At 37.9% G+C, this 27,635-nt stretch overlaps 1 protein-coding gene across 1 annotated transcript in view; it reads right to left on the reverse strand.

The window, feature by feature from the left end:
- Positions 1-10,429: 10,429 nt before the first annotated feature.
- Positions 10,430-27,635, reverse strand: part of DIAPH3 (diaphanous-related formin 3) — a 234,091-nt gene continuing 216,885 nt past the window's right edge. The window contains exon 26 of the mRNA XM_009323204.1: positions 10,430-10,883. Within this exon, the coding sequence (XP_009321479.1) occupies positions 10,624-10,883 (260 nt within the window). The 3' untranslated portion in view covers positions 10,430-10,623. The remainder of the gene's footprint in view (positions 10,884-27,635) is intronic.

Genomic DNA, 27,635 nt, shown 5'->3' on the forward strand with positions numbered 1-27,635 from the left:
GTAATACAAAGATCTTTGCTTTGTCTCATTGCTTTTTGTCTTGATGCCATGTGACTGCAGCAATCTTGGAGGATTTTGCATTTTGCTTTTCCCATTATTGGGGGAAAGAAAAAAAAGCATATCTACACTAGGTATTTTGCTATCTGATAGCAGCTGTGCCTTTCAGAAGCCCCCTGCACAAAAGTGACACTCTTCAGCCTTTTGGAACATGACGCTAGACAATCCCCCTTTGCTCTCCCTGAGATGGTTTAAACCTGCCACAAAGCCAGAGGCTTTCAGTGTATTGCTGCACCTATGATCTATGAAGCATCTTGGAATACTGTGGCAGGGAATTATGCAGTTCTGCATGTCGATATAATTAGGTGAGATAAAGGTGAAACTGGGAGGTCAGCATTCTGAGATATCCTTGGTTTTGCAAGCTTAAGTAATTTATCCTGTTATGTTCACAGGGTTTTCTGAGATAAAGTCTCTAAAAAACACAGATAGCAAGTCCTTTGCTATATAACAATTAAGCTATATCTTCTTTTTATTTTTATAAAGAACCTAGAGTCATATTATAAACCTGCAAGATGAAGTTCAAGGAGCTGTTCTTGTCATCAAAAACCTGAGGTGAAAATACAGCCTTGTATTGTACATTTTATATATATTATTTTTAAGAGAGAATTTTCATAGCTGTAGAATATGAGATGGCAAACAGCTTTTACAGGTGACTGCATGCAGGTGCAAAGCCGAGACATTTGCTTATTACAAATATAATCCAGGCCGTCAATAGCTGCCGTACCAGACAAAGGCTGATTCAAAGCACAGGCACATACAGGAGGAAGAGCAAAAGAAGACACCTCCTTGCCGTGTGATTGCTTCAAAGTTTATGCTGCTGTTTTCTTCAATCTGCAGTGCCTGCTGCTTTGTTGATGGATTGGTTTTAAGTGAATTGTTGTTTTGCCATAGGCTTAACGAGTGAATGTTGGTGGACGGGTCGAAGGTGGGCATTTAATTTCAAGGGCTAAACTGAGCAGAAAATCCATGAGATAACACCATGGCGCTAAGGTCCAGATTAAAATGTACTCTCTATTGGATTGTGGTTAGGGCTTCAGCCTTCGGGTTGTATATCCAGCATACCGTCAGCAGCAAAGCAGACAGAAGGGCCCTGGGGAAGAGAATTGTCCAGGTTTTTTTTTTTAGGTTCTGGAAGGAAAAAAAGTTGTGCTAATACCATTCAAGGAGAGAATTTTCTGGCAAGAGGACTCAGTTCACCTCCTGCTTTTGAGAGCGGGAAAGACAGCTGCTGTTTCAAGTCTGGCAAGAAAGAACAAAGCACGTGAAGTTTGTGACACGATGCTGAGCAGGGGCTCCATCTTCCCTTTATTCTAGTTTTAGGTAACACACTGGTTTCTCTAATCATTTGCAAATGTTCAGATTCATCTGCCCACATCTGAGCTGGTCCCCTCAGGCTCTCTTTCTAGTCAAAGGAGGGAATAGGCATGGCTGCAGACTGGTTTCTCTCTTCCCGACGTACGCAGTCGAAAGAGTTCAAATTGGCCTGTTCTGTATAGGAGGAAAGCCAGGATGAGTGATAAAGAAAAGCCGGGGTGAATGGTAATCTCTGTTGGGGATTTTTACATCAGCAACATCTGAAGTTAGGTGAGATGAAGGCTGCACAAGAGATTGTATATTGTTCCAGGCAAAAAAAAGCTTCCTTTCACTTTTTTTATTAGCAAGAGCAATTTGTATAAAATGCATTTTGCTCTCCATTATAGCTGGATTGTGTGCAGGGACCCTGGATTTCAGTGGCAGTGCCCTCCTGCAGCCCTCAGTCTGATGTTGCTAACAATAAGCGTCTTCTTTCGTGCATGACATCTCCCAGGGAAGCATAGAGAGGTGTCATATCAGACTTCTGGGCCTCATTTTTATATAATTAACTGGTTTGCCACCTGAAATGTTGTAATTAAGCTTTCATGTGTAAAGCAGGAGCATATGCCACTGTCAAATGAATGTGAATGAGACAAGTCAGGCATTTCATGTTAATTTAACTTTACTGTGATTAACTTTCTTCCACTTGTTAGCGGTGACCATACGCACAAACTACTGGTGGTGACTATCGCTTGCAAACAAACTTGACAGGTTTCTTGGTAAGGTTATGTACTGCACCGTGCACTAGCAACTTGACATATGTTAAAGGTCGGAGTTAGTTCTGTCCAACATGACTAATCTCAGTGATACAGAGAAAATTTCACTCAGAGATTTCTTACTCCCAGACAGTAACATACATCTGAGTTAGCGTTGGATGGACATAAGATACGCACTAACGTACTTTGGTTTTATAGGAAGGCTAGAACTGTGTCAGGGTGTGGATTTCAAGTTCACAAAGTATCTGACCATAATAGTATTCTACGAGGGGTCATGGCATGGGCTGAGGCATTGGTCCATGATCACCCATACTATGTAATTGTTAAACTGTCCCCGACACAAGTTTGACCCATGCCAACATGCCCATGCACAGTTTGTGAGGTGATGCAACCACGTGTTCTGGGACATGGCCTTCAAAACTGCTTGCCCATTGCTTTGTCCCACGGTTGGTTCAGCCACTGACTGGAATGCTGCTTTGTAGACCGTGAGTCTTCTGTTGAGTGGACTTAATGGCTGTGGCTCATTTAAAGAAAATGAGAACAGTACACAAGACCCATCCTGACCCTTGCTTGACATCCTTTCTTTTCTTTCCTTGAGAAACGAGTGTGATGGCAACACATAACTGTTATGTGAAATCTGATTGCAGGATCATTTTTGCTAGTTAAAATTTCAGGCAGGAATTCAACTTGCCTATTCAGCATCATATTTATTGGGCTGGCAACTAGAAAATGATAATTATACTTACAAACTGCACAGATTGGAGCTGGAAGCAATGAGACAATAAAGCCCTACAATACCAGCTGTATAGCTGCCTCCAGGCTAGAGCCGCACTTTGAGTCATCCCATTTAGGAGCTGTCTCCAGCAGTCACTGAAGTCAACAGAAGCCTTTGATTTCTTCTCAGTGGGTGCTGGATCAGATTGCTGTAGTCTCCTTTTAAAGTCTAAGAACAAGGCAGGAAAAGGCAAGTTTAGTGAGCTAAATTGTATGGATAAAATAATATCACTTTAAGAAGAACCATTGCTTTTGGAGGAACATTAAATCAGCAGGGGGGCAAGAGTTCAGGGCACTGCAATAACTACATAATAGTAAAATTTCATCAACGAGTAAGGACAGAGCTGATTTCTGGGGTAATGCTTGATGTGCAGCACGGAGGAGATTTGTAAATAAAAAATCCATTGTTGGAAAGTGGACATTGTTTAGAAATAAAAACATAACAAATAACAGTGCAGTTTGCATGCAAGGTGCTTGAAGTTAAAAAGGTATTATACACTCATCTAAAACTTTACGGAGGTATGAGATATATCTGCTGTAAATATGGACAATTTTTGTTTTGTACTGGTGACGTCTGCAACACACCAATCATTTGGCAAAAAATTGCCCAAAAGTTCAGTTGGACGAATTGGTTAGTTAGAGCATTACCCATTCCGTTCTCAAGGCCACTCACACAGGGGTCAGGTTGTTCTGCCAGGAAAATGTCCTAAGAGGAATATTTTATTTTACCTTTGTCAGCACATTGGAGAGGATTTTACTCAAGTCACCTTTGTATATTTTATTCATTAGGGCATGGTCCTGAAAGGCTACAGTAACCCTCTGCTCAGAATGATTTTTTTTGCAGTCGGAGGACGATGAGTACTTGTGAGGACATGCAGGGGACCTCATAGGATTAGGTCCTTATTTTGGCCATCTGTGTTCATATATTGGACTTCTGTTCTGAGCTGAAAAATGGGACAGGTTAATTCTTTGAGACAAGGTGCTGAAACTGTGCTAATCAAAGCATCCTTGTAAAAGGTGCAGGATGAACATTGAATCATGGTTTTATCTAATTAAAAGCAATTCTAATTTTATTTTAATACAGATTTGTGTATTTAGTATTACAGATATTGGAGAGGGAAAGGGAAGCATGGTCCCACACAGCCTTTCTCAGGAAGGGCTTAATTTGTTCTTGCTTGCTGATTTTGATGCTCTACCTAGGTGCTATTGAATTAAAACTGTTTATTAGTTTGTGGAAAGATTTACTGTACTGCAGTCCTTCTGAGAAAAATAAAAACTTCTCATCCCTCTTTGGGGATTTGGTAATCAAGGAATAGAAAATTGTATTCTGGAGCTGAAGTTACTGAGAGCTCATTCTGTTTCTCGTGGACCAGAGTGCCCCACGTTCCCTGCAGAGGGGACAGGGAGAAAGCTGGCTCTTCTCCCTTGTCACCCTGAGGCTTCAGCACTCAATTTGCAGCGTGGGTTTGCAGGTTGGAATCTGTTACACCTCAGGTGAAAAAAAATTCTCTTTCTACTTTACTTACTCTTCCCTCTGATTCTCCACAGTGTCAGTGGATTCAAGGATAGATATGAAGATAGGACTCTAGCTGTTATCTTACCGTGATGCTGCAGCACAAAATGGCGACGTGCCACCCACTACGCGGCGGGATCATATTTTTTTCTGTCTAAGCATTTTTAATGCAGTGCCCAGGCACCTTGGAGATAAATTCGTCATAATCAGTTCCACTTTTAAAGGGGTGGAAAGCTCTTATCCCATTTTTCATTTCAAACCACTTTTCGAGGTTCCTCTGCCTCAGTGGTTGTCTTTCAGGAGCAATGTTGATGGGTTGTGCTCCGAGATTCATTACTGAAGAAGTTGTGTGCAAAATTGATGGGTCTTGCATTATACTATCAAGGTGACTTGTTTGACTGGACTGCTTTGCTTTACTATCCATTAGCAGAAAGTACCCTTCATTAGTAAAAAATCCAATCAACAGACTGCATAATTGCCATTTCTGTCTTACTTAATGGAAAGAATCTTGTTGCACTGCATGTTTTCAACTACGTGCAACAACTTTCACATTAACATGCAACAAATTAAGCAGAGCTTTTACAAAAGCCATTTTTTTTACTAACAGTTATAGACGGCAAAGTTCATATGGCTTGCTTTGGACTGAAAATTTCAGTTAGAGGTTGAACTATATATAACAAAGAAGCCTAAATGATTGAGAATTAAAGCTCCTCTGAATGTGTAGCTTGGATGGAGTCATCAGACTTGGGGGGTTGATGTAACAGCTGTCTTTAGGAGACATCAGGAGTATGCACACATTCTGCTGCCATTTTGACCCCTGAACATTTTAAAAGACAGTCTTTTCTATTATACCTAATGTGTGGCTGTAGAACTGTGGCTTTTTTATTGTGATCCCGTGATTTTGAGCCCACATTTGCTGGCCGTGGCCCTTGTGGCTTTCTCCACAGTCTGAAACACGAGGAGGGCAGACCGCCGTCTGTGCTACCTTCTGTGTCCGTCGCTGCAGCTACCAAGAGCGGTATTGTCCAGCATGGCAGTAGAGAGGTATGACCGTTGCGTGGACTCCTCTCTCTCCTCGTGCTCTTCCTTCAGCTACCAAAGTGCATGGGAGCAGGGCTGATGCTTGGATTTAAGATGAAAATAATCTTAGGTTTTATGTGGGCTCATATTTATCTCTGTCAGACTTTTCCTTCCTTTTTTTCATCCGAGGGCTTTGAGAACTAACAGCCCAACAGCATTGCTATTCTGAGGATATTCTGATATATGTCTTCGAATAGACAAGACACCTGTGGCCAAACCAACTCTGGATCACCCACCATCATTTCCTTCATGACCTTTAAAGATGTCAGATGAGACTGGGTTTTTTTCCCCCAGTTGCTTCATTCTGCACTAGATGCAATTTCAGGTCCCAGAAGTGAAATCAGGCAGCACATTAATCAACTCTGCTTCCCAGTCTCTGCACTTCTGTCTTTCCATAGTTTATTTTTCTGGCTAATATAGCACAGATTTAAAAATAGGGTTATATTACCCTCTCAAAATACATACAGTTCTGGTACCAGCAGTGGAATAAGCTCATTTAGATGAAAGGAACTATTTTCTTTTGGTGGAGTGAAATACTTTATCTGTCCCTGTTTGGATTACATTCAAGTGTTATGCCTCCTACAGTATATAGGACTGATGTTGCATGCAAGTCATCTGCTCAGTGTATTTTTGGTATGTTGTTGGAAAATATTTCCCTTAATAATTCTTCAGTGTATGCTGTTGCATGGATCACAAAAAGAAAAAGCCGCATTACTGAAATAAAAGTACAGAGGGGTTTAAAATGTACTCGGCTAACGTATGAAACTTAATGGCTATCTATCTCTCTAACTGGGAGGGAGAGAAAAATTGTACCTGGATCACCTCTTGTTTATTCTTCACTAGTGTCAGAGTGACCAGAATGCTTTATCAGCATGCTTTTACAGTGAGATGTATAGCCCCGATCTGAATACTATACTTCGGGTAAAACACACAATAGTGCAATGTAGAAAGTGTATTTGGAAAGGAAGAAAATGTGCTTGCCTCATGTGGCAAAATAATTTAAAACAAATTGATTGATCGGTGGCATAGTTAATTTAATAGCAGATGCTAATTTCAGAATTTCTTACATATAGGAATGTTGGCATAAAATTAGACTGAAAACTGATAAAATCTGCAATTCATCTAATTCTTCTTATTTCATAAACTAGAAAAACAGTTTCTCAAACTTTTAAGTGAAGTTATTTTTCTGCTGCAGTTCAGTTGTGTGAAACACCCATCACATTAAAAAAACAGAAAATGGTACAGCAACACTTTATTTTGTTCTGGGGAAAACAACATTGTCATGTAATTGCTTTTTTCTGAGCTCTTTCACTTGACCCTAGTTGCTTATTATAATGTTTTAGGTGCCATAGCTTAGGGTTTATTGACCCCTGCTTGTTGCCCATTTGTTTTATAGTTACCGAGTATTGTAAGGCTTGGAAAGATTAGTGTAAAAATTATAATTTGGTCCTGTTCATTAGAAATGGATGTGGGAAAAGCGTTGGCAGTAAACGTCTTCTTTTTCAGCTTTTATTATAAAAGCCTGAAGGGCTGCAGTACCTCCAGCTGCCCAGCATTAACTCGTTCAGTTCCAGAAAGCGTGACTTTGGATGGGCCAGGCTGAGGATTGGTCATACGAGGTAAAACAAGGAAAATTGCGTGTTGGAGGAAAGCTGTTTATAACAAATACATCTGAGATTTTTTTTTTTTTTCCAACATGTGGTCTTTTCAGTCTCCTAAGCAGTAGCGTTGCCATAATTAACGGGGAACCAAAAGTAACTACAATTTTGTATTGTATGGTCCATGCTGGTCCATGCTCCTTTAACGAAGTGCCCGATTCAGAGCAGTATCGCGTCTCAAGGCAGCCACCACCTCCTGGTGCTGTTGTGCTATTTTGTAATAAAGTTGCTACCATCATTTTTCCTTCTGGGTTCACACAGACTAGTACATTACCTACGGTCCATAAGTCAGGTGTCAAGCTTTGTTGCATGCAGCTTGAAGAGACTGGTCGCAAGCATTCGTATCTTGATAAGGTCAAAACGTTAGAGTATTACATATGAATTTAGACCACCGCCATGAATAATACGGTGTACATAGAAAGTAAAAATTGGTGTGGTAATCAAAATTCTTTTACTGAGTGAAATGAAGTGTCATCCTAAATGAATGTGAAGAATCAAAAAGATGTGTTAGACCTTTACAGTTTTACTGGTAAGAAAAGCCATGGGTGTTCGCGCCTTCCGTCTGCTGCGCAGGTAGAGAAGGAGCAGTGGAACGTACCTCGCAAGATTATGTCAAATGCTTTTATCTGAACAGTCATGTCTGAAGAAATCAGGAAGCTCTTTTTATAAGGATTTAATTTTCAGGTGTGAATTACAGAAAGAGAGGGTTTCGCACGGTATGTGAAACCTTCTTCAATATCTAGCACAAGTGGTATACAGCTCAATCCCTCAGTTCAAGGAATAGACTTGATGCTTACTAAAAAATGGCTTACTAAAGAAAACTAGCACACTCCATTAAAGGTCTACTCTAAGTATTTTTAGATTGCATTAACTTTATATTTTAAATTGAATAAATGAATTAATTCTAAATTTAATTAAAGCAATTTACTTCATATAATTTAGAAGCTGAGTTTTATACTTCAATGAAAACATAAAAGCATAGAAATAGAATACAGACATAATACTTCCAAAGTTATTTTTACCTGAACTCATTAGGCAATACAAGTATTTTTTCCTATCAAAAATGTCCTGTGTATTTGTTTGCTTCTAAGGGAAATTAAAGAAAGATGAAATGTAGAAAGAAAACTTACTGTGTACTTCAACCGGACTGTGTACTTGAACTCTGAATACATCAAATTATGATGGTACAAAGAAATACTGAAGGGGAAAAAATTACGTACTGTATTTACATGGATTCTAAGAAGTCGTATAGCTTTTGTTATTCTCCTAGTTATACAAAAGAAACTGTGAATTAACTTGATGGCTGCTTGAAAGGATTAATTCAGAAACACAATATCTTAAAAGGACTAAAAGCCCTGGAATACATTTCTAAAAGCTTCTCAAACTGTAAGAAAAGGTAGCTTAAGATCTATATTTTTAAATGTAAATATTTATTTTAAAATCAGAAGATGCTAAGCTGCTAGTAGCATTTTGTTCGTTGAAAATTTCAGTAGATAGATATTTTTATAACTTTTCTTTGCTTGATAAACTACACAGTAGTGTCCTGAACTTTCAGTTTTCTGTTTTGGACTATTACCCACTAATTCAAATGAACAAGTTTACTGTGTTCAGGAAAATGAATTTGTACTTCCACCTTCACTTCGTAGGTCATCCTGCTAGTATTCCAGAGACAGTCCTCTACTCCTAGCCCTTTTATTTTAGCACGTTCTCAGCAACTGAAGACATCCAGTGAACGGTTATCTTTTTTTTTCCTTCAACATACGTTTTCTTTGTGTTTGAAACACCATTTTATTTAGTCAAGCATGTTGTACTTTGCAGGTAGTGATTTTTACTGCACCCTGTAAATAGGGGTATAAGTCTTAAGGGTGGAGGTGCAGAAGACCTCAGTGGAACAACTAGTAGTAGTTGTATTTCTAGTTATCCACTGAAGATGCATTAAGCCCCAATTCTACGGTTACTCTATGCAATTTCAAGTTACCAAAGGCAGCCTTGTATGACAGCTTTGCCCGTTGTTTGCAAGGAGAGCTGAAGAAAGGACTGTCTGACAGGCTTTCTCTGTATCTTTCCCTGACTTCTGTTTATACCTGTTATTTTTTTCAGCTAAGGCGGGAAATGTAATTAGAGCGTATAATGACAGTTACAACAGCCCCAGAAACCTGAGATTGATTCCCATGACGGCTGAAAAACCCTCCATGCAGTATGTATAAACAGGCCCAGGTTCCGAATTCTAATTAACTTTATTAATGTTTGGTGCAGGAAGTACGAAGGCAACTTAAACAAGGATATAAAAAGCAGTGGAGCATTGAAACACTGGTTTCGTGTAACTGACTCTTATTGAAAGACATATTTTTCAGCATTTTGTAAAGAAAAATAGAGTAACTTAGAAGAAAGATATTAGATACCTAATACACTCTTATAGTAAGGAAGCTTTAAATAATGGAGCAAAGATACTAATAGTAGCTTCCTACTTGGTAACACAGGTAGCAATTCTTTATGATGTGCAATTAATGAATACGATAGCGAACATGTAACAATGTACAATGACAGCGCGATAAAAGAGACGCAATTATGTGCAGGATTCCTATTGTGCCAGCAAATAAGACTTTATGGGCTACTGGAAAACGAGTTTGTGAAAAACCAATTGTAAAAACCTTTTCCATTACATGTTCCTTTTATAGAAACATAGTAACTCACATGTGAAAAGATAAAAAATTGCACTGGTAAATAACTGTGAAGACATCTTCCCCCACTATGAACACAATTGCAAATTGCAATCACAGAAATTGTATATATTATTTTGATACAATAATCATAACTAAGCTTAACAGCAGTGATATATTAATCACACATAAAGTATATTATTGGCATAGATTTTTTGTTTACTGTCCATGGATTTCCACTTTGTAAATACATATATAATTCAGCAAGCTTTGGTGCTCTTTGATGAACTCAAACTGGAACATGGCGGATTTGTATGATACATATTTCCTATTACTATAATTGCAAAGGATGCTATAATAATACTTTTTAGGTGCTAAAACCTCTTAAGTATAGCAATTGCAGTAGAAAATATAAGAATACCTTTTCTGTTATTTACTGACCCTTATTCCCAGGCATGATGATTTAACAATATTTATAAGATATGCCTACTTTGAGAAGCTCTCAAAACATGTGGTGTGCAGTTTGTCTACTAAAAGGATTGTGCCTTGGAATAATTTAGTATCTGTTTCTTCTGACATTTTTCGTATGGTCAGTAGGTAAAAACATATAATAAAAATCATCTTGCAGTTATGCAAAACTATAGTATCATTTCGTACAGTCTTGCAAACGAACAGTTTAGAAGTATTCATCCATAGTGAAGTTGGGAACTCAGAAGTATGTAATGTCAATAATAGAAAATTAGTGTATCTTTAAAGATGTAGGCTATTATAGCTTGGTTTTAAGCTTTGATTTAATCCTTTATGTGATTATTCTACAGCGCTCGCAGTCTTGCCAGGAGAGCTTCTACTTCTGGAATGGCTTCCCCCTTAGAAGGAGACCGGATACGATCTATTTTCTTTTCTTTGTTGCCTTCTCCATGACAGGCTTCCTTTCTCCCAACCGCCTTGTTCCATGCCGTAGAAGAACTTGTTTCCACATCATAAGTAACCTCTTTGGTGACTGGGCTTCTTGTCAAGTTTGAACTGATACTGTGGTGCAAACATGACTTCTCTAGTTGTCCTTTCTGGTTCTCTGCAGAAGGTAAAATAAATAAACCTCATTTCACTATTAAAATACTAAGTTTCAATATTTTGTAATATAAAAAGACCTCTTGATCAGACAAAATTTTACATGCAGATGATGTACTAGAAGGAGTAACGATTGCCAGGGAGGCAAGACAAAAAATATTATCACTTCAAAAGCAGTGAGCTTGGTCCCTTGTAAGTGATACAGACTTTACATGACTTCGTTAGATTAGCATCCATATTTCCTACAAAATCACAGATGGAGCCTGACAGGATCCTCCTTTCTTACTGGAGTCAAAGAAAAAACAGAGTACCTAGCACTTCTCAGTGTCTTCCAAAGTTTTATCTGGTTAATTACATTTTCTACGTATTTTTTTAATTGTTCAAATTTTAAAATGTATTTAAAAAAATCTATTTCAATTTAATTTTCCATTGTAATAATTTTTCTTTCCTTTGTGATCTTTTAGGCAGCTAAGTAATATTCAGAATTTGCATAACTTGCTACTTTTTGCTGAACATCACTGGCATTGACTGTCACAAGTTCCACTCAGTTAATATCCAGGAGCTTTGCTGGATTGACATGTATTAATAGACAGATTTCTTTTTTGTTCTCCCCCCCCAATCAAGTGACTGTTCTCAAAACCAGCATATGAGTGGTCCCTCTCATAGATCTCAAACTTTTTAAAAACAGGTGTACTCAATATTCATGTAACCTTGAGCAAGGCTTGAAAATGGCTTCAACAAACTTGACATGACATTTAAAGTTTTTTGGTTATTCGCTGAAAGATGTTCCATCATCCCAATAGTAATGACTTTGGAGCACAGGCAGTCACTCATGACAGCGTGTTTTATGTGAGTGCTGAAAATTCCTACCGAAAACAGCTTGTACATTAAAAGGCAGCTGCTGAAGATATTTACTGCACTGTCATTCCCTGACCAGGGGCTCTTGGTGATGGATGAGGATTTTACACACTTTCTTGGACAATCTCAGCAAATTTTGTAAGTATGATCACCTTTTGGCAAGTGGAGGAAAATAAATACCTTCTTTCTATCATCTTCTAAATCAGACAAACAATTCTTAATTAAAATTTGATAATAGCTGAATTTTGCACTTAGCTGAAAAATGTAATTTCTATTTTATACTATGGAAAATAATTTGACCCTGAAGATGCAGCAGCACACATTTCAGTTTTCCTGAATTACAGGAGGCCAAAGATTGGGTATGAACACATCTTTATAATTACATGTAAATAAACCCGTCATATATAATTAAAATATCCCTGTAATGTACACTCTTAAATATCCCATTCTATTTAAATGTTTATATTTATTGATTCTGATATTCTGATTGATATTTACACATACTTGCAGGCTGATAAAAGCATGCTACCTGTATCAATATACAAAATGCTAGCTGCACCATCGCCCTTTTTGTTTACATTCAGTCTAGGGACAATGGGAAAAATACTTGGTGTTTTGAAAAGCAATACGTTTTTTTAAAGTAGGAAAAACCCATACTGTCATATAATTGGAGATTAAGTATAGGTGTTGGCTGTTTAAAAAGGCAACAATAAATTAGGCACGGAAAGTAAGCTTCTCAAGCATACCAACACCCAAATTCTAACTACTTTGCAGTTGAGCTGTCTTCACTCCAAAATACTCAAGCATGAGGATCAATTAGGTATGATGACGTAGACCAAATAACGGAAGTGGTGAACACTTACGAACTGAGCCCTCAAAGTAAAATCCAGCAATATTTTCCCCAGTTTCTCATAGTGTGCGAGGGGCAGAGGAAGGTGCCTTAGAGTGAGATTTAGAACAGCAAATAGTCTAAGCAGGGAACAGCTGCAAGTTACCTATTAAGAAGTAGTAGATGTGGGGATCTATCTGAACTCTTATCCCGCTTTGAAACTCGGTAACTGATTTAGCCTTGCAGAAAGGGGTGTCCCATAACTTGCTGCCTACAATCTGGAATTGTTGCGTGGGGACGGTGACTGAGCAAAGCTGAGTACAGCTGTGTCTTTTTTTCCCCCTTAAAACAGCAGCAATCATTTTGTTATTTGTGACTTTCTAGGCATAGACTAATGAGTGGAGCATTCAACTTGAAGGACCAGAGTCTTTCCCTTCAGTCTGAGGGGTCCTGCAACAATGGGAAATGGGATTAGGAAAGTGCCTTAATCACTGGCCAGTTTATGTGAGTAGTCCTTGTTTCATCTGTTGTAACCCCTGTGCAGTGAAGATGCCATGATTCACTGGAAAAATCACAGTGTCGTGTTCTTAATACATAACACTTTAGGCTAGTGATCAGCAGCACTTCCTAAATAATGAGAACACTTTGGTCTCAGCCATGCTACAAAAAATACAGAGCAGCTAGCGTCAATTAAAAAAAATAGATTTGGACACACATATTTTATCTAAATCCAGTTTTATAATCTCAGAGTTGTTATTTCAGCTGCTTCCTAAATCAGGTGGCATCTTTACTGTGTATGTTCTTTCAATCAAGGAGGAACTTCTCCATATAGCATTGCTATGCTTAAGTGCATGTCCAGTATTAGCAGATGTGTAGGTAGGCAGTTCCCTGCTTAGCAAACTGGCTGTTGTGAAACTCATTCCGAAACACTGAACTTTGCTAGGCCTGGCTCAGAAAGCATACATATTTACTTACAGTCCTAGATTTCACTTTGGTAAATATGCACCTAAAGAATTAACTGCTGTAATACTTGAGGTATATATGCTGCTGGGGTCATTCTTCTCATCAGAGTGAAAGATCACTTCCATTTAAGTCGAAGTTTAAAATTAGTTAGGTCCTAGCAAGGTAAAAAGTCTCACTAATTCCTCAGAAATATTAATGTCTACCCTGCCAATTTTTTATTTTAATCAAGCAGGAATTAATTTGTGTTAACCCCAAACTCTTAAACACCCTGTACTGCTTCACACACTGATTCAAAGCTGGCATGCATTGGTGATCTGGTACCCCATCCATTCCACAGTCATGACTTTGGATTGTTACCGCAACCTCTCTCGAATCCCATGCAACAGTGGTAACACTGAGGAAGTGTATTTTCAACCTATAACTGTTGAGGTGGGCGGTTTGAAAAAGCCAATGCACCTTGCATATGAATTTAAAACTACAACAGCTGCAAGCTGCTGCAGGTCAGCATGTAACTTTGATCAGGACAGTAGAAGAGCTGGACTTCCTTAGTTTATTGTGATAAAGGCTATAAAGGCTATAGTTATTTACTTTCAAGAAAAGCCCCAAGTCGAGATTGACTGACAAAGTGAGCACAAGAATAAACAGCCACTAATATATTTCCATTACAAGTTAAAACCTTTTGAACCATCAGAGTAATGAAGTTTTGGAATGCACATATATAGAAGGGAGAGCAAAAAACCATAACCAGTTATAAGGAGGAATTTGATCTGTTTCTGAAGACAATATTTGATATGGCTGCTTGCAACAGCAAGGAGATGGCTTAGTGACGTTGGGCCACCATTTCAATCCTACATTTCTAGAACAAGGGTACCCACAGAAAATCCATAAACCACACAGATATGAACAGCTTTTTCTAAACTACTTTGAACCATTACATCATGGACATACATAAATTCGGTTTGTGCTTTTGGCAGTAAAGTATATTTGAAACAAATTGCAGAATAAAATAAATACATTTACACACACATCTTGGTTCAAATACACTTTTAGAGTATTGAATATAATAAGATTATAGAAGGTTTAAAGAAAACTACTCATGGAAAGGCACTTCTACATGAAGTCTTGTTAAGAAGAAAGCTTACAGTTCTGGCGATGCACTATTTGTCCACCTACTGTAGCAAGGTGTACCTTCCGGCAGTAGCAAGACAAAAAGAAATCAGACATTAAAAATTACTGGATAAAGACAGAACTTACTAATTTGCTGTATATATTGGAAGTAGTTGAGACAAGTTTCTAATGTCTGGTCACTTTTAAAAATCAAAAACTGTCATTCACCTGTACCATAACAATCATTATGCAGATGAAAAAAAGCAGAAACATTGAATTCACGTTTATGTTTTCTAAACGCTAGGGAGAGAAGACATTTACCCATAATAGCTTTGACTTTACTGCTACTGAAGACTTCCAGGCACGGGTTAGGCAGAGATCGCATTGTACACTACTGAAGTCTCAGTGTCCGGATTCCATGATATTTAAATCTTTTTCTTTCCCTTGTTCAATATCTAACTCTTGTGGGTCCTTCAAACCTATTAAAATTCAGTTTTTGCAGATATGAATTTCCTGAACATTGCTGTTAACCAAAAACATTTCAAAATCGCATTCACATAACCTAGAGCCAAATAGCTACTATCATCTAGATACAAATCTTTTAAAAATACTTTGATTAACAACAATGCTCAGGAAATTCAGTTGACAGAAAATTGTGCTTAATAGCTCTCCATAGTTTAAACGGTGTCCTAGCATAGAATAACTTACAATGGTATGCTTATAATCTACTAAAGGCTATATACTTTATATTCAGAAAAAGGAAATTGTGCACTAGCATGTGAACAAAAAAATCGGTGGTATGAGACCTGCCTGCTGTGAACTTGGGGAAGCAAAATATGATCAGCTGGAGATTCTTAAATCCTGCATAATACTGTTATATATTACCTTTAACAAAGAACAAAAATGATTGCAAGAGACTCACTAAAGTAGAGATACAGATTTTTTTAAAACGACTAATAAATATTTAAAATAAAAAAGGACTTTGAAAAGCTTTATTTCATTGCACAGTTTCTCAATAAAAATCTTGATACTAAGGACATATTTAGTTTTTATGTAAATACTTGTACACCGATTGAAAAATAAAGTTGCAAATACAATAAGGAGAACTGCATTACATGGCATTATACGCTTGTATTACAGTCATACATTTCAATGTGGGGCATGACAAAATCGTAACATAAGAAAGAACAATTGCAGTTGCAACCTCATTACATCTTTTACCAAGTTAACAGCGAAAAATGCTCAAAAACCCAGTGGAATATTTCTGGTCTCTCTGGCTTGTGCACCACATGCCACATCATATTCCTGAAGCTATGTCTATGCCAAGATTTTCTAAAGCCCACACACACCAGCCTTACCATCAACGCAAATTATTTTTACCTTGCAAGTCATGACTTGCCCGGGCTAGAACATATTCTGAGGGCATGCCCCCACGCCAAATGGCTTTGGCTTGGAAAAAGCAACAGCCCTAGCCATAACCCTTATCACTGGCTCCCCAGCGCGGCGCCATAGTTTGTCTCTGGTTCCCTGTCCCTGGAACATGGAACTGAAAGTCAGGGAAAAGCTACGACACCGTGTTGGTGCTGCACTCACGTGTTTTCCCAGCAAAACAGCAGGGGAGAAAAGCATGTGTTTTTGACAGCAGTGCGATGTGCTGATTCTGGATGTAGCTGTACAGCATTCCCACAAGCTGGAATGCATACAGCAGTCCAGCCTCCACCTGGAAGTCCTGTCCATCTTCCACAAATTACACTGACCCCATCATCACGCATGTCCCAGTGCAACCTTACCAAGTGTATTTAGACAATGGTCGCATACCATGGGCCTTGTGAGGATATCAGTGCATAACCCCATATGCTTCATCTAAATAAACAGAAGCCCTTGAGAAGTTAATCTGGAGATGTTCCTAAAGGGTTCCCTTGCCGATACCGAAGTATAAAGCATCCCCGGTGCTTTGCTGAAGGTATGAGGAAAACAGCAAAACGGTTTCTAAGTGTGAACTACTTTTTCTGATATAAACTGGGCAATACTGGCTTACGTTTCAGATGGTTGAGATTTATTTAGATAGACTCTTATTTTGAAAGGCTGAATATGCCCACTGCTGGCAGACATTCTGAGGACCTCTGTTCTTAAGTTCAGGACAAGGTGGAGGTTCTGAATTCCTGCTTCAGCTCTAAAGTAGGTAGCTGTATTGGGTGTAGCTAGCAAAGTTTTGGTAGCGGGGGGGCTGCAGGGGTGGCCTCTGTGAGGCGAAGCCAGGGGTTGCCCCGTGCTGGACAGAGCCAGTTCCAGATGGCTCCAAAGGACCGACCGCAGGGCACAGCTGAGCCCGTCACCCCTTTGTGCAGTTAGTTGCCTCACTGACGGGACCGAGTGTAACCTGTGGTGATAATAAGGGGGTAAGAGAGGGGCCTGGAGCAAAGCCGAGCCTGAGAAAGCAGGAGGAGTGTAGTTTTTTGTTTTTGTTTCCCAATACCCAAATCAGTAGGTTTTTTATATATATATTTATTTAAAAATTGGCAATAAATTAATTTTCCCCAAGTCATAGAATCATAGAATCATTAAGGTTGGAAGAGACCTCCAAGATCATCGAGTCCAACCATCAACCCAACAACACCATGCCCACTAAACCATGTCCCTAAGCGCCTCATCTACCCGTCTTTTAAATACTTCCAGGGATGGTGACTCAACCACTTCCCTGGGCAGCCTGTTCCAATGTTTAACCACTCTTTTAGTAAAGAAATTTTTCCTTACATCCAATCTAAACCTCCCCTGGCGCAACTTGAGGCTGTTTTGCCTCATGTCGAGGCAAACACTCTCAAGTCGAGACTGTTTTGCCCATGACAGTAACTGGTAAGTGATCTCCCTGTCTTTATCTTGACCCATGAGCTTTCCTGCTCCTGTTCTTCCTATTCTCCTCCCCATTCCACCCCACCGAAGGGGGGACTGAATGGGCGGCTGGGTGGCAGTTTGGCTGCCATCCAAGACCAACCTACCACAATAGCCTAGAGATAAGACGACTCCATCTGTCTTTTAGCATTCCCTATTTCAAATTTTCCAATTAAAAACCCCCACCAATTCTAAAAATTGTAATTTTGAACTTCCTGATTCCAAACCCTTGGCTTTTTACTATCAGAAATGCCAATAAGAAAAATTACTAATTCGTTTTCCTCTCAAGTATGAAATGAGGGTCTTGTTTCCTGCACTGACCCCCCATTCCTATTAGAGCCTAAGATACTGGACAGTTGCGAGCCCTGAGTTTTTTCAGGCACCCATCTTTCCTTAATGTAATTTATACAGCCCGAAGTTGGCCTTCTGAAATCCATTTCCAGACCTTGGCACTGGTGTTAGAACATAACAAGACCTAATTATCTTTCTTAAAAGCCTGCCTTACCACCCAGAAGCAGAATTTGGACATAATATGAAAGACCGCTATAGCTAGAAGGTCCATGTCTATTACATAACATCACTCATAAAAAATGGGATAGCTCCTTGCTGGATAGTATAATGGAAAATACTTTAAATACTTTTTATTGCCGCTTTTTATTAGTTTCATAGTTTTTCAACAATTTCTGTGACTGACAAGGGTAGGATTGGAGAATGTCCCTGAAATATTAAAGGAGTGCTGTGTGTTGTTATGACTTACTTCAGTTATACCCTGCAGCCCCAGCCCTAACACCTAAAGGAGCGGTAGCTGTAGTCGAATGATCTTTGCTTGATAAGTAATTTCTCACACCTTAGTATTTCATGCTAAATGCTCACAACTTGAGTAATCTAAAGCAGACAATAATTAACGAGGCATGGAAAAGTGTTACTGATTCTTGGAACACTTGAAAAAACATTTTTTATGCACTTTTCATTTAATAGTTGTTGCTGTTCTTGAGTGTTGTTGTTAAAAAGGTGTGAAACACAAAGAATGAACACTAATCAGTAAGTTCAATTTAGATGAGACAAAGTTCCCAGAAACAGTGAATACAGGGGTTTTTTGTTCATTTCAAAGGCAAGAATAAAGTATGTCAGCACTAAGTGAGGCTAGCATGGAGGATTTATAGAAACTAAATTTCAAAGAAAATCAATTACAAACTCTGAGCAAACTAATTTGTGATGAGAGGAACTATGCTGGACCAGCTCCCTTTTACTTGGCCCAAACGCAAACCCTTCAAAAATTCTTTTAATCCCTTACCTACCTACATCTTCTCAAAGACTACTCTATGTTCCTGTTGATCACTCCATTCAATCTTTTTCCTGTCTTTTCCAAATGTACTTTACATTTGCATTGAGTTGGGACCAATTTCTCTGTTTAAACTAATATATTCTCACCTCTAATATGCCAATGACTTTTGTTACAAGAAATGCAACTTTAAGTTACTGGGATTTAAATGAAAGTCTTGAGTGCCTGTCAAGATGAAAAGAGAACAAAAGTGTGGATCAGACTACTGACAGATATCACCCAAGATTTTTACGTAAGTGAGAGAAGAAACCTCTGAAGGTGTCTGATGGCTAATTCAGACTTAGGAGTGTGGCATCCTCCCTATTTCACTCTGAATTACAGTGGATCTTCCGTGTCTTCTCATGCATCTTTCCCCAAATGAAGGCACATTGGGAGTTTCTAGGAAACTGCAAAATGGAAACTTCCAAAGTAGAAACCTAATTTGTGGTCATTATTGATTTTTAGAGCACACGGTTTGAATAATTCTTAAAAAACTAAATGCATAAGTCTCTTAATTTCAAAATGGATAAACAATTTGGCATAAGTTCAGTATTAATAAATAATAAATTAATCTTATTTATGTTGGGAAGAAGGGGGTAAAAAGGTAAATATTGATCTACATGGATACCCAGTGGCAGTGGGTCTTCAGGCAGTGGCCAGAAATGTTATGCAGCCTAGGTGTTTATGAGATTTCTCCCAAGGTACAAATAGTATAAACATCAACTTTTTCTCTTCTTTAAGTCAGGAAATGATCAGGAAATTACAATGATAAAACTGGAAGTTAACATGTTTAGACTGTTTTAAATTCCCGAAATGTGGTTTATTACTTGGTTTTTTCTACTTTATTCACAAGTATACTGTAGCTTGCCATTTCAAATCCTCTTTAGAGTTAAGAGAGAGTAAAAAATGATGACTGTATAAGTTAGTGATCTGTGACAAGATACATAGAGGTCTACAGTCTAAAGCTATCCTCTGTTCAGCTGACGATAATTTATGTAGATCCCACATACTAAACTGCCACTGATGCCTTTGAGCAGTAGACACATTTAGTCTCCAAACCTGTCTGCATAGCATCTACCTATAGATGAATAGTGCTTTCAAGGTACACTTTGATAAAGATATTCAGGAATATGCATAAAGACTGCTGCCATCAAAGGAAAGCCACTGGCAGCTGCAATGGGTAATGATAAGTAATATGCTGATGAAAATAACCAAAATGGAAAAGAAACACACAATTTGTGTCTTCTTTTATGAATTGTTGCAGAAAAAAACACGGTAGGAAGCCTCCTACCTCTGGAAAACAAAAACCCCAACAAATCCAAACAACAAAGCAAGTCTTAGAGACTCACCTGATATTTATGAGATTCCACTCACTGTAGTTTTAAATAATGTTGTTGTTTCTGCTAAGTATTTACTATTTAGCACAAACATATAAAAAAACCTATATAACTATGTCTAGTAATTGCCTTAAGAGTTTAACACTAAATTATTTCTTATCCACTATTCTTGATATTAAATGTTTACAAGCTATTCCCTAACTATTCTAATAACTGCTACAAAACCATACCATTTGTAATTCCTATTTTTAGCCCAAACTTCCATTCCCAGGTTTATATCAGCAATCAGAGTATTGGTAGGTTGCATTGCCTGAAGGTAGAACACAAATATTTTGTAATGTCAGATCAAACCAATGGGAAAAATTGTCTTTCCCTCATCACCTGTTGTGCTTCTCTCCTAAGGAATCAATCTATCTGCTTCTAAGGGAAAGGGGCATCTACAGAGTCCTGCAAATGTTTTTGGGAGCAGCATAAAGATGAAAGGCTAGAGCTGAAAGTAAATTAGGTGGGTGTTAGTTTTAACAGTTGAGTAGAAACATAATTTTCTCACATTCTTGTAACAGGTACCAGACCAATGTCCTGGGGCAGTTCTTGCCCACACAGGTCACAGTCACAGTGGGCTGTCGTTCACTACTATCCAAAAGATTGCAAGAATAGCATACGGCTCTCAGGTTCCTCTCATTTTAAAAAGTTTTTTAAACCAGTCTCTGGAGGGGAGTAGGGCAACAGAGCGCGCTGCATGCTGTTGTTGCTATGACAGGTGAAAGTGTAGTGATTTACTAACCTGGAAAAGTATTTATGAGAACTCCAAGTCCTAAGTAGATCGAAAAAAGATTTATACAACATTGACGTCAGCTTTAAAGATATCTGTGCTTCTTTATAGCATGGGTGCTTCTCAACAGGACAGAAGCAGACATGATTGTGAAGTTTAACCTGTGTAAACTAACATCCAAGATTGCCTTCATGAATACACTGGAGATGGGATGAAGCCGGATCATCTTAGTTCATGTAACTTTAATTGTTCAAGCATTATTATTGTGGTCCTTTCTTTCCTCTGACAAAGCTCTGCAGAAAACAGTCAAAAGCATGTGATCAAGGAGACTGAAACTGTGTAGCAGGAAATAGTATATTTTCAAGAAGACCTCACACAGAACTAAATATTGTGAAATAAAGGCAGAGGAAAAATGATTCATCTTTATTTTCAAAGACAAGGTTGCATACATATTCCTTTGACAATTCTTCTCTCTCTCTTTATATGAAGCTCTAATTAATGCTATGTGCTTTCACTTAATTATTTCCGTCTTTGGGATGGACTGTAATTGGGCCTTGCTCATGTGTGGAGAGATGGGTTATAAAAAATGTTTATACTCCGCACATGATCCAGCCATACGTGTATTTGACACCAGCAACTGTACTTTGCAAGTGTGACAAATTGCTTTGAAAAGGGATGAGGATTTCAACAGAATCTAAAAGAGGAATTATTTTTTAAAGATGGCATTTACTGACTCTTCCAAATATCACTGAATTATCATATGAGACAAATTTGGGAGACATTGTCATGGGTAATTAATCCGGTCATTATGAATTCAAAATGCTGTGTTTAACATCATTAATGGTACGCATTTTTCACGTGATGAACATATTTACTGCCCTATATTCTAACAATTAGACTCTTAGCAGCCACTTTGGTATGTAAAAAACATCAGAAGCCAACTGTAGCATTTCCAGTTTCCTCTTTTCCTAATCAATTGCACGCAATTACTGTTTAGCAATAACCAGCGAACAAGTTAATCTTGCTACGTAAGAGCAGATTTTTTTTTTTATTTTCAAAGAAATCTAAGACACAACACATCTTTGCGCCTACAGAAGAAACCTCTCTCTCACTTACAGAGGAACTTAGAGAAAAAATTTTATGTAGAATATGAAAAAAACAAGAGACTGAAAAACCAAATCCTTTACCCTCACTGAGAAATCAAGGCAGAAGGCAGTAAGACCTCCCAAGCCACTGAAACAAAGGATTCTTACACATAGACTTGGTTTTCCTTTGTCTGTTCTTACAAAGCAGCCTTGCAAATGTGTTTAGCTCAAAAGTTGATATTAAAAACAAATGGTTAGAGATCACCACGGTATATTAATTATGCAAAAGAAGCCAAACCGAATTTAATTGGAAACAGCAGACTCCAAACAGTAAAAATCTTCTCTTTCTTTTTGACAGAGATGGTTAAGAAAACATTTATGGTAATGCCAGAGCATCTGCTGATTACAGTCAAAGCTGCAGGACGCCAACATTAAATCACTGAACCATCCTGACAGCTTCTGGGTACTCGAGTTTCATTCTAATAATAATTTGCTGTGAAATTTACCCAAATCTGAAAATTAGCCAGAAAATGTTTACAAAGAATATAGGTAAGAGTAAATAAAGCAGATGCAAAATTGATTTGCATCTGAAAAAACATATCTAAAATAGATGTTCAGCACTCAGACATTTCATCGCTGCATGTAAATCGGTAAATCTCTAAAAAAGGGTAGGCACTTTAAGAACAGAATATAATTTTATCATCCATTTCCTATTGATTGTGACCTATCACTTTTTTTTTTGTTTAGAATTGTTAGCATGCTTGTTTGTTTCATATAAACACAGATTAGCCATTTGAAGGCCTGCACCATCTAAAATCAATTTTTAATTCCTGACACCTGAGGATTCAACACAGAACAATATACTTCATTGTAAAGCTTTAATTGATGCATCTATGTGCTACAGAGGGTGATTACTTGAATAATAAGTATAAGAGACGTGTGATCTGGTTGCTAAGCAAATGTGAGTAAGAGAAAAAGCCCAAGAAACGATGTAACAATGAATCAAGGTGTGATGACAGGATAATTATTCTATGAACTGTCATGTTGAAGGACTCGCAGAACGTTGACCTGCAACAAGATCACACATCAGAAAATTGCCTGAGGGGTAATTAAAATAATAATACACAAGTCCAGTCAGTCACAAAGAGAAAAATATATGCTTAACTTATTTCTCTGTAGCATGCACGGTCAAATGCATTCTCATGTTAAATGTAAATGCTTGAACAGTGCAAGAATTCAGAGGACAACAGATTACAGCAAAGACCACTGAAGTTTATCCAAATTAGCATTAATGCTTTTCTTTCTTCAGTTACTTTGGGCATTCAACTAAATACTATTCATACTATGACACATTAAAGCATAAAACCTGTGAACTGACTTTCTGAAGGAAGTTGGAAAAAAAATTTAATCCTTTCAAAATATGTTTAAGGTTGTAATGCAATACGTTAAAAAAGAATTACTGTTGTGGTGGGTTGTCCCTGGCCAACAGCCAAACATCCATCCGGCCTCTTGCTCACTCCCCTTTTCCATGGGGTGAGGAGAACATAGAAGGAAGGCAAGAAGACTCACGGATAGAGATAATGACAGTTTAATACACATAGCAAAAGCTGTGCGTGCTAGCAAAGCAAAATAAGGAGTTCATTCACTATTTTCCATTGGCAGGCAGATGTTCAGCCACCTCCTGGAAAGCAGGGTCTCAGTTGCTTGGGAAGACAAACGCCATAACCATGAACGTTCCCCCTTCCTCCTCCTCTCCCTGAGTTTTTATTGCTAGGCATGACATCATACGGTATGGAGTATCAGTTTGGGTCAGCTGTACCAGTTTTGTCCCCTCCAAACCTCTTGCCCACCCCCAGCCTCCTTGCTGTGTGTGTTCGGGGGATGGAGGGAGAGAAAGCCTTGACGCTGTGCAAGCCCTGCTCGGCAATAGCCAAAACGCTGGTGTGGCATCACCACTGGCTTAGTCACTAACCCAAAGCACAGCAGCATATGGGCTGCCATGAAGAAAGTTAACTCCTCCCCAGGCACACCCAGTAAAACTGCAGATATTGTAACAACTCTGTACTCACTCAGCTGCCATTGTATATCTAAATTTGATGAAAGCTGTTCACATGACAGTTTTAAGACTTTCAAGGCAGACATTAACACAATCCCTTTTTTTCTCTTTAGGCTTTTGTTCAGTTGTTTACTGCACCAGTTTATATTGGCATACACCCCTCTACAAGCCTAGACTTTAGCTCCAAGCACATACCCCATGATCACGTCCGAGCAATGTATTCTGCATTTCCTTCCCACATGTAAATGTGCAGACACACTTGAACTGCCTTTAAACCAGCCATCGTCAGTCTTGTTCATGGCGGAAACATTCTTTGAACTGTCGGTGCCCTTCAACCTGCTTTTTGGGTGAGCTTTGCCAATTGCGTGGAATCACTGATGGTTACTACTTTGCAATTATACCGATTATAGATGCCTACTTAGTGTAGACAAAACAAACCACAAAACAACCTATTTCCAGAACCAAGCTAGTCTGTGATGGAAACCACTTGGTTGCTCAGAAGAGGAATAAATTCAGAAATCTCCTCACTTTTTTGTCTCCCTGTTAATTCCCTATGTAACTGAAGATACTGGAAGACAGCCAATTAGGGGAAGTTCTGTGGATACTCTTCAAAAATTTAAGACCACTGAGAATACCTGAAAAGATTTTTTGGAACACAAGGTAAGCATACAGTTTACGTGTACACACATTCATACAGACCAGGTCCATAGGTTACCCTCACGTTGTATATAGGCATGATCATTGCACAATTCTAAAAAAGAAAATTCTTTTTCTCCCACCATATTCTAAAGAGATGCTAAAAAACACCTTTTAGTAAACACACTACATATAATAATAATCACGATGACACTTCTTTCTAGAACGAATATGTTCTGTAAACACACTGCTAGCTTATCAGTGAAGTTACTCACTCATACTCAATATGCTAGAGTTGTATTCTCAAATCTTTTCTATCATCTTCATTAGTGCTCATTTCAAAAGAGTAATGCTGTACCCAAATAGCATTAAATGCTATAGAAGGAAAACAAATGCTATTGAAAAAATCTCCCAATGTTCAGCAGCTCTCTATGGTCTAAGTAAAATTTATTAAAATGCAAATCTCAAGCATGCTAGTATTAATTTCAAAGTAACATCCTATAGAAGAAATATAATTTTCAGTTTTGTGTAATAAAATAATACCACTTACAGATCTAGATCCTCAACGTTAGCCAGCAGTGTTAAGAATAACAATTCAGCAGACTCCAAAGACATTTGTAAACATTTTAGAGCAAAAATAGTAGGCTAGATATTTATATATTTTTTACTCCAGAAACATCTTAACTGAGGAAACTATGGGGAAGGGAGAATATCCTCTATCTCTAAGAATTCAGCTATTATATATTAGAGAATATCCTCTATCTCTAAGAATTCAGCTATTGCAGTTGAGAATTTATCTGACATCTTCTCTTAAAAATGTTTGCTTTTTCTGAGCTTACTAACCACACAGATTTTTTTCCTTAAGTTAAGCTTATAATCAGGACAGTTTCAATAAGCTGAAGTGGATGTATAAATTTAACTCTTTTGTTATCTAAGACTATACAGCTTAAACCAAAAGTTTGATTACATTTGTGTAGGTGCATTTCCCTTTTCTTTAAATTAACAAACTTTTTTTTTTGTGGTAATGAATACTCTAAAATATTCTCAGTTAAATTTCAAACCAGAAACCACAAATCATTAGATTTGTGTATTGTACAGAATACATCTATTGTATAGATGGGCTTATTACAACTATGAAATACATATAATTCACTGACTACAGATACATACGTATTGCAGCTACAGAAACAAAACCAGCTCTTTTCTTCAGTGTTGTATAAAATTATTTGAAACAAGAGCATGCTTAGTCCTGTGCGTCCTTGTGCTTGACCAAAGGCTGCTGATCCCAATGTGAGATTCGCTGGACCGAATGAATTTGTGCTGGTTGCCTTAGGCTCCCTTCACAGTCAATGAGGAGAAACAAGCACTTCTAAACTGCGCTTCATTTCACTCTAATGTAGATACTTTAAACAGGTGACGAGAGCTTACGGTAACTAACTCAGATGTGAACGCCTGCACTCCAGACGTCTAAAGGTAACTTCTGTATCTGGAAGCTTCTGACTTTTGACTGCAGCAAAATCTGCATAAAAGGTGGACTTCCTAGTCTGGACGGTGACAGCAGAGTGCAGAGATCATACGTTCTCTATGACGGAGGACAGGGTGCAGACTCGGTGATTTTAAGGCCTGCTAGAACATTATGGGTATCGATCTCACCACCTATTTAACACAAGCTATAGAATTTCACAAAGCTTTTTCTGGCTGCATAAAGAATAGAATTGAAATAAATTATATTCTGGTTGCCACAGTTACCAGTTTGGATATAAACAGGGGAACTCCGTTTTCTATATAACATACTGACAAGGACTGTAGATGTGAAAGTTGCCATTATTACATATGCTGCTCAGCCATTAGCTATCAAATTTTTTTCCTTTTTAAAAATCCTTCATGATCACCAAGCTTTTTCTCAAGTAGACATAGATCTTATAGTTGTTTAGGTTACTATGTTTTACAGATTTGTGACACCCATACTTTTGTGTAGCTGTGCAAGTTTCTGACAAGCTTGAAACATATTCTAGATTTAAAACCAGCCTATAAAATAAATGATTCCTACTTCCATATTGGTATATGGAATCCTACCCTTCAGATGAAAATCATCACTGCTTTAAACTGAAGTTGGCTTAGATTTAGTCCTGGCCATGCAAAACTTATAAACTCCAGTAGTGCACATTCAAACTTAAGAATCTCACATCCACGGAGGACTAACTGTTTAAGTTCAGTCTTTAGAGATGAAGATATAAATGTGATGCTTTGTATGGCAAGGCGACTCTGTGATTTTTAGATATTACTCAGTCCTGTGTGTTTGAATTTCTGTTAAGTAAGATAGCTAGCTTAGTAGATGAAAGAATTAAAGGAAAAGTGATTTGAGTCCCATGAAAATATTTTATGAACTCTCTCTCAAAAAAAATCCCATAACAGTGCTTATGTAGAGTATGCAGCAAGTTAAAAAAAAAGGATAAAAATAGTATGCAGCGATAAAAACTATAACAGCACCTGTTATTCAACACTACTTTAATTCATATAGTCTCACTGCCATTCAAAATAAGCAGTAAACAAAGTATTTTCATTGGATCTCATCATCATATTTTATGCATATATTAAAGATTATTTGCATCTCACTTGTAAACATACTAAATATGATGTTTAATTTGATTTATTCCATAAAACATAAAGCTAAAGAATTAGTAAAGCATTAAGGTTTCAACACGGGAAAGGCAATAATAATAATAATAACAATAATAAAACACCAACACACAAAGGTATTTTTGGTATGAAACAAACACATGCAGTTACTTAGGACTCAGTCTTTTGAAAAGACTATTTTGATTAGTCTTTTCATTACGTTTAATAGACTTCAGCACTATATTCCATCTTTCATTCAGAAACAAATCCAAATGACATATTCC

Source organism: Pygoscelis adeliae, unplaced genomic scaffold (assembly GCF_000699105.1).
Source record: "Pygoscelis adeliae isolate BGI_AS28 unplaced genomic scaffold, ASM69910v1 Scaffold134, whole genome shotgun sequence".
NCBI classification, from domain to species: domain Eukaryota; kingdom Metazoa; phylum Chordata; class Aves; order Sphenisciformes; family Spheniscidae; genus Pygoscelis; species Pygoscelis adeliae.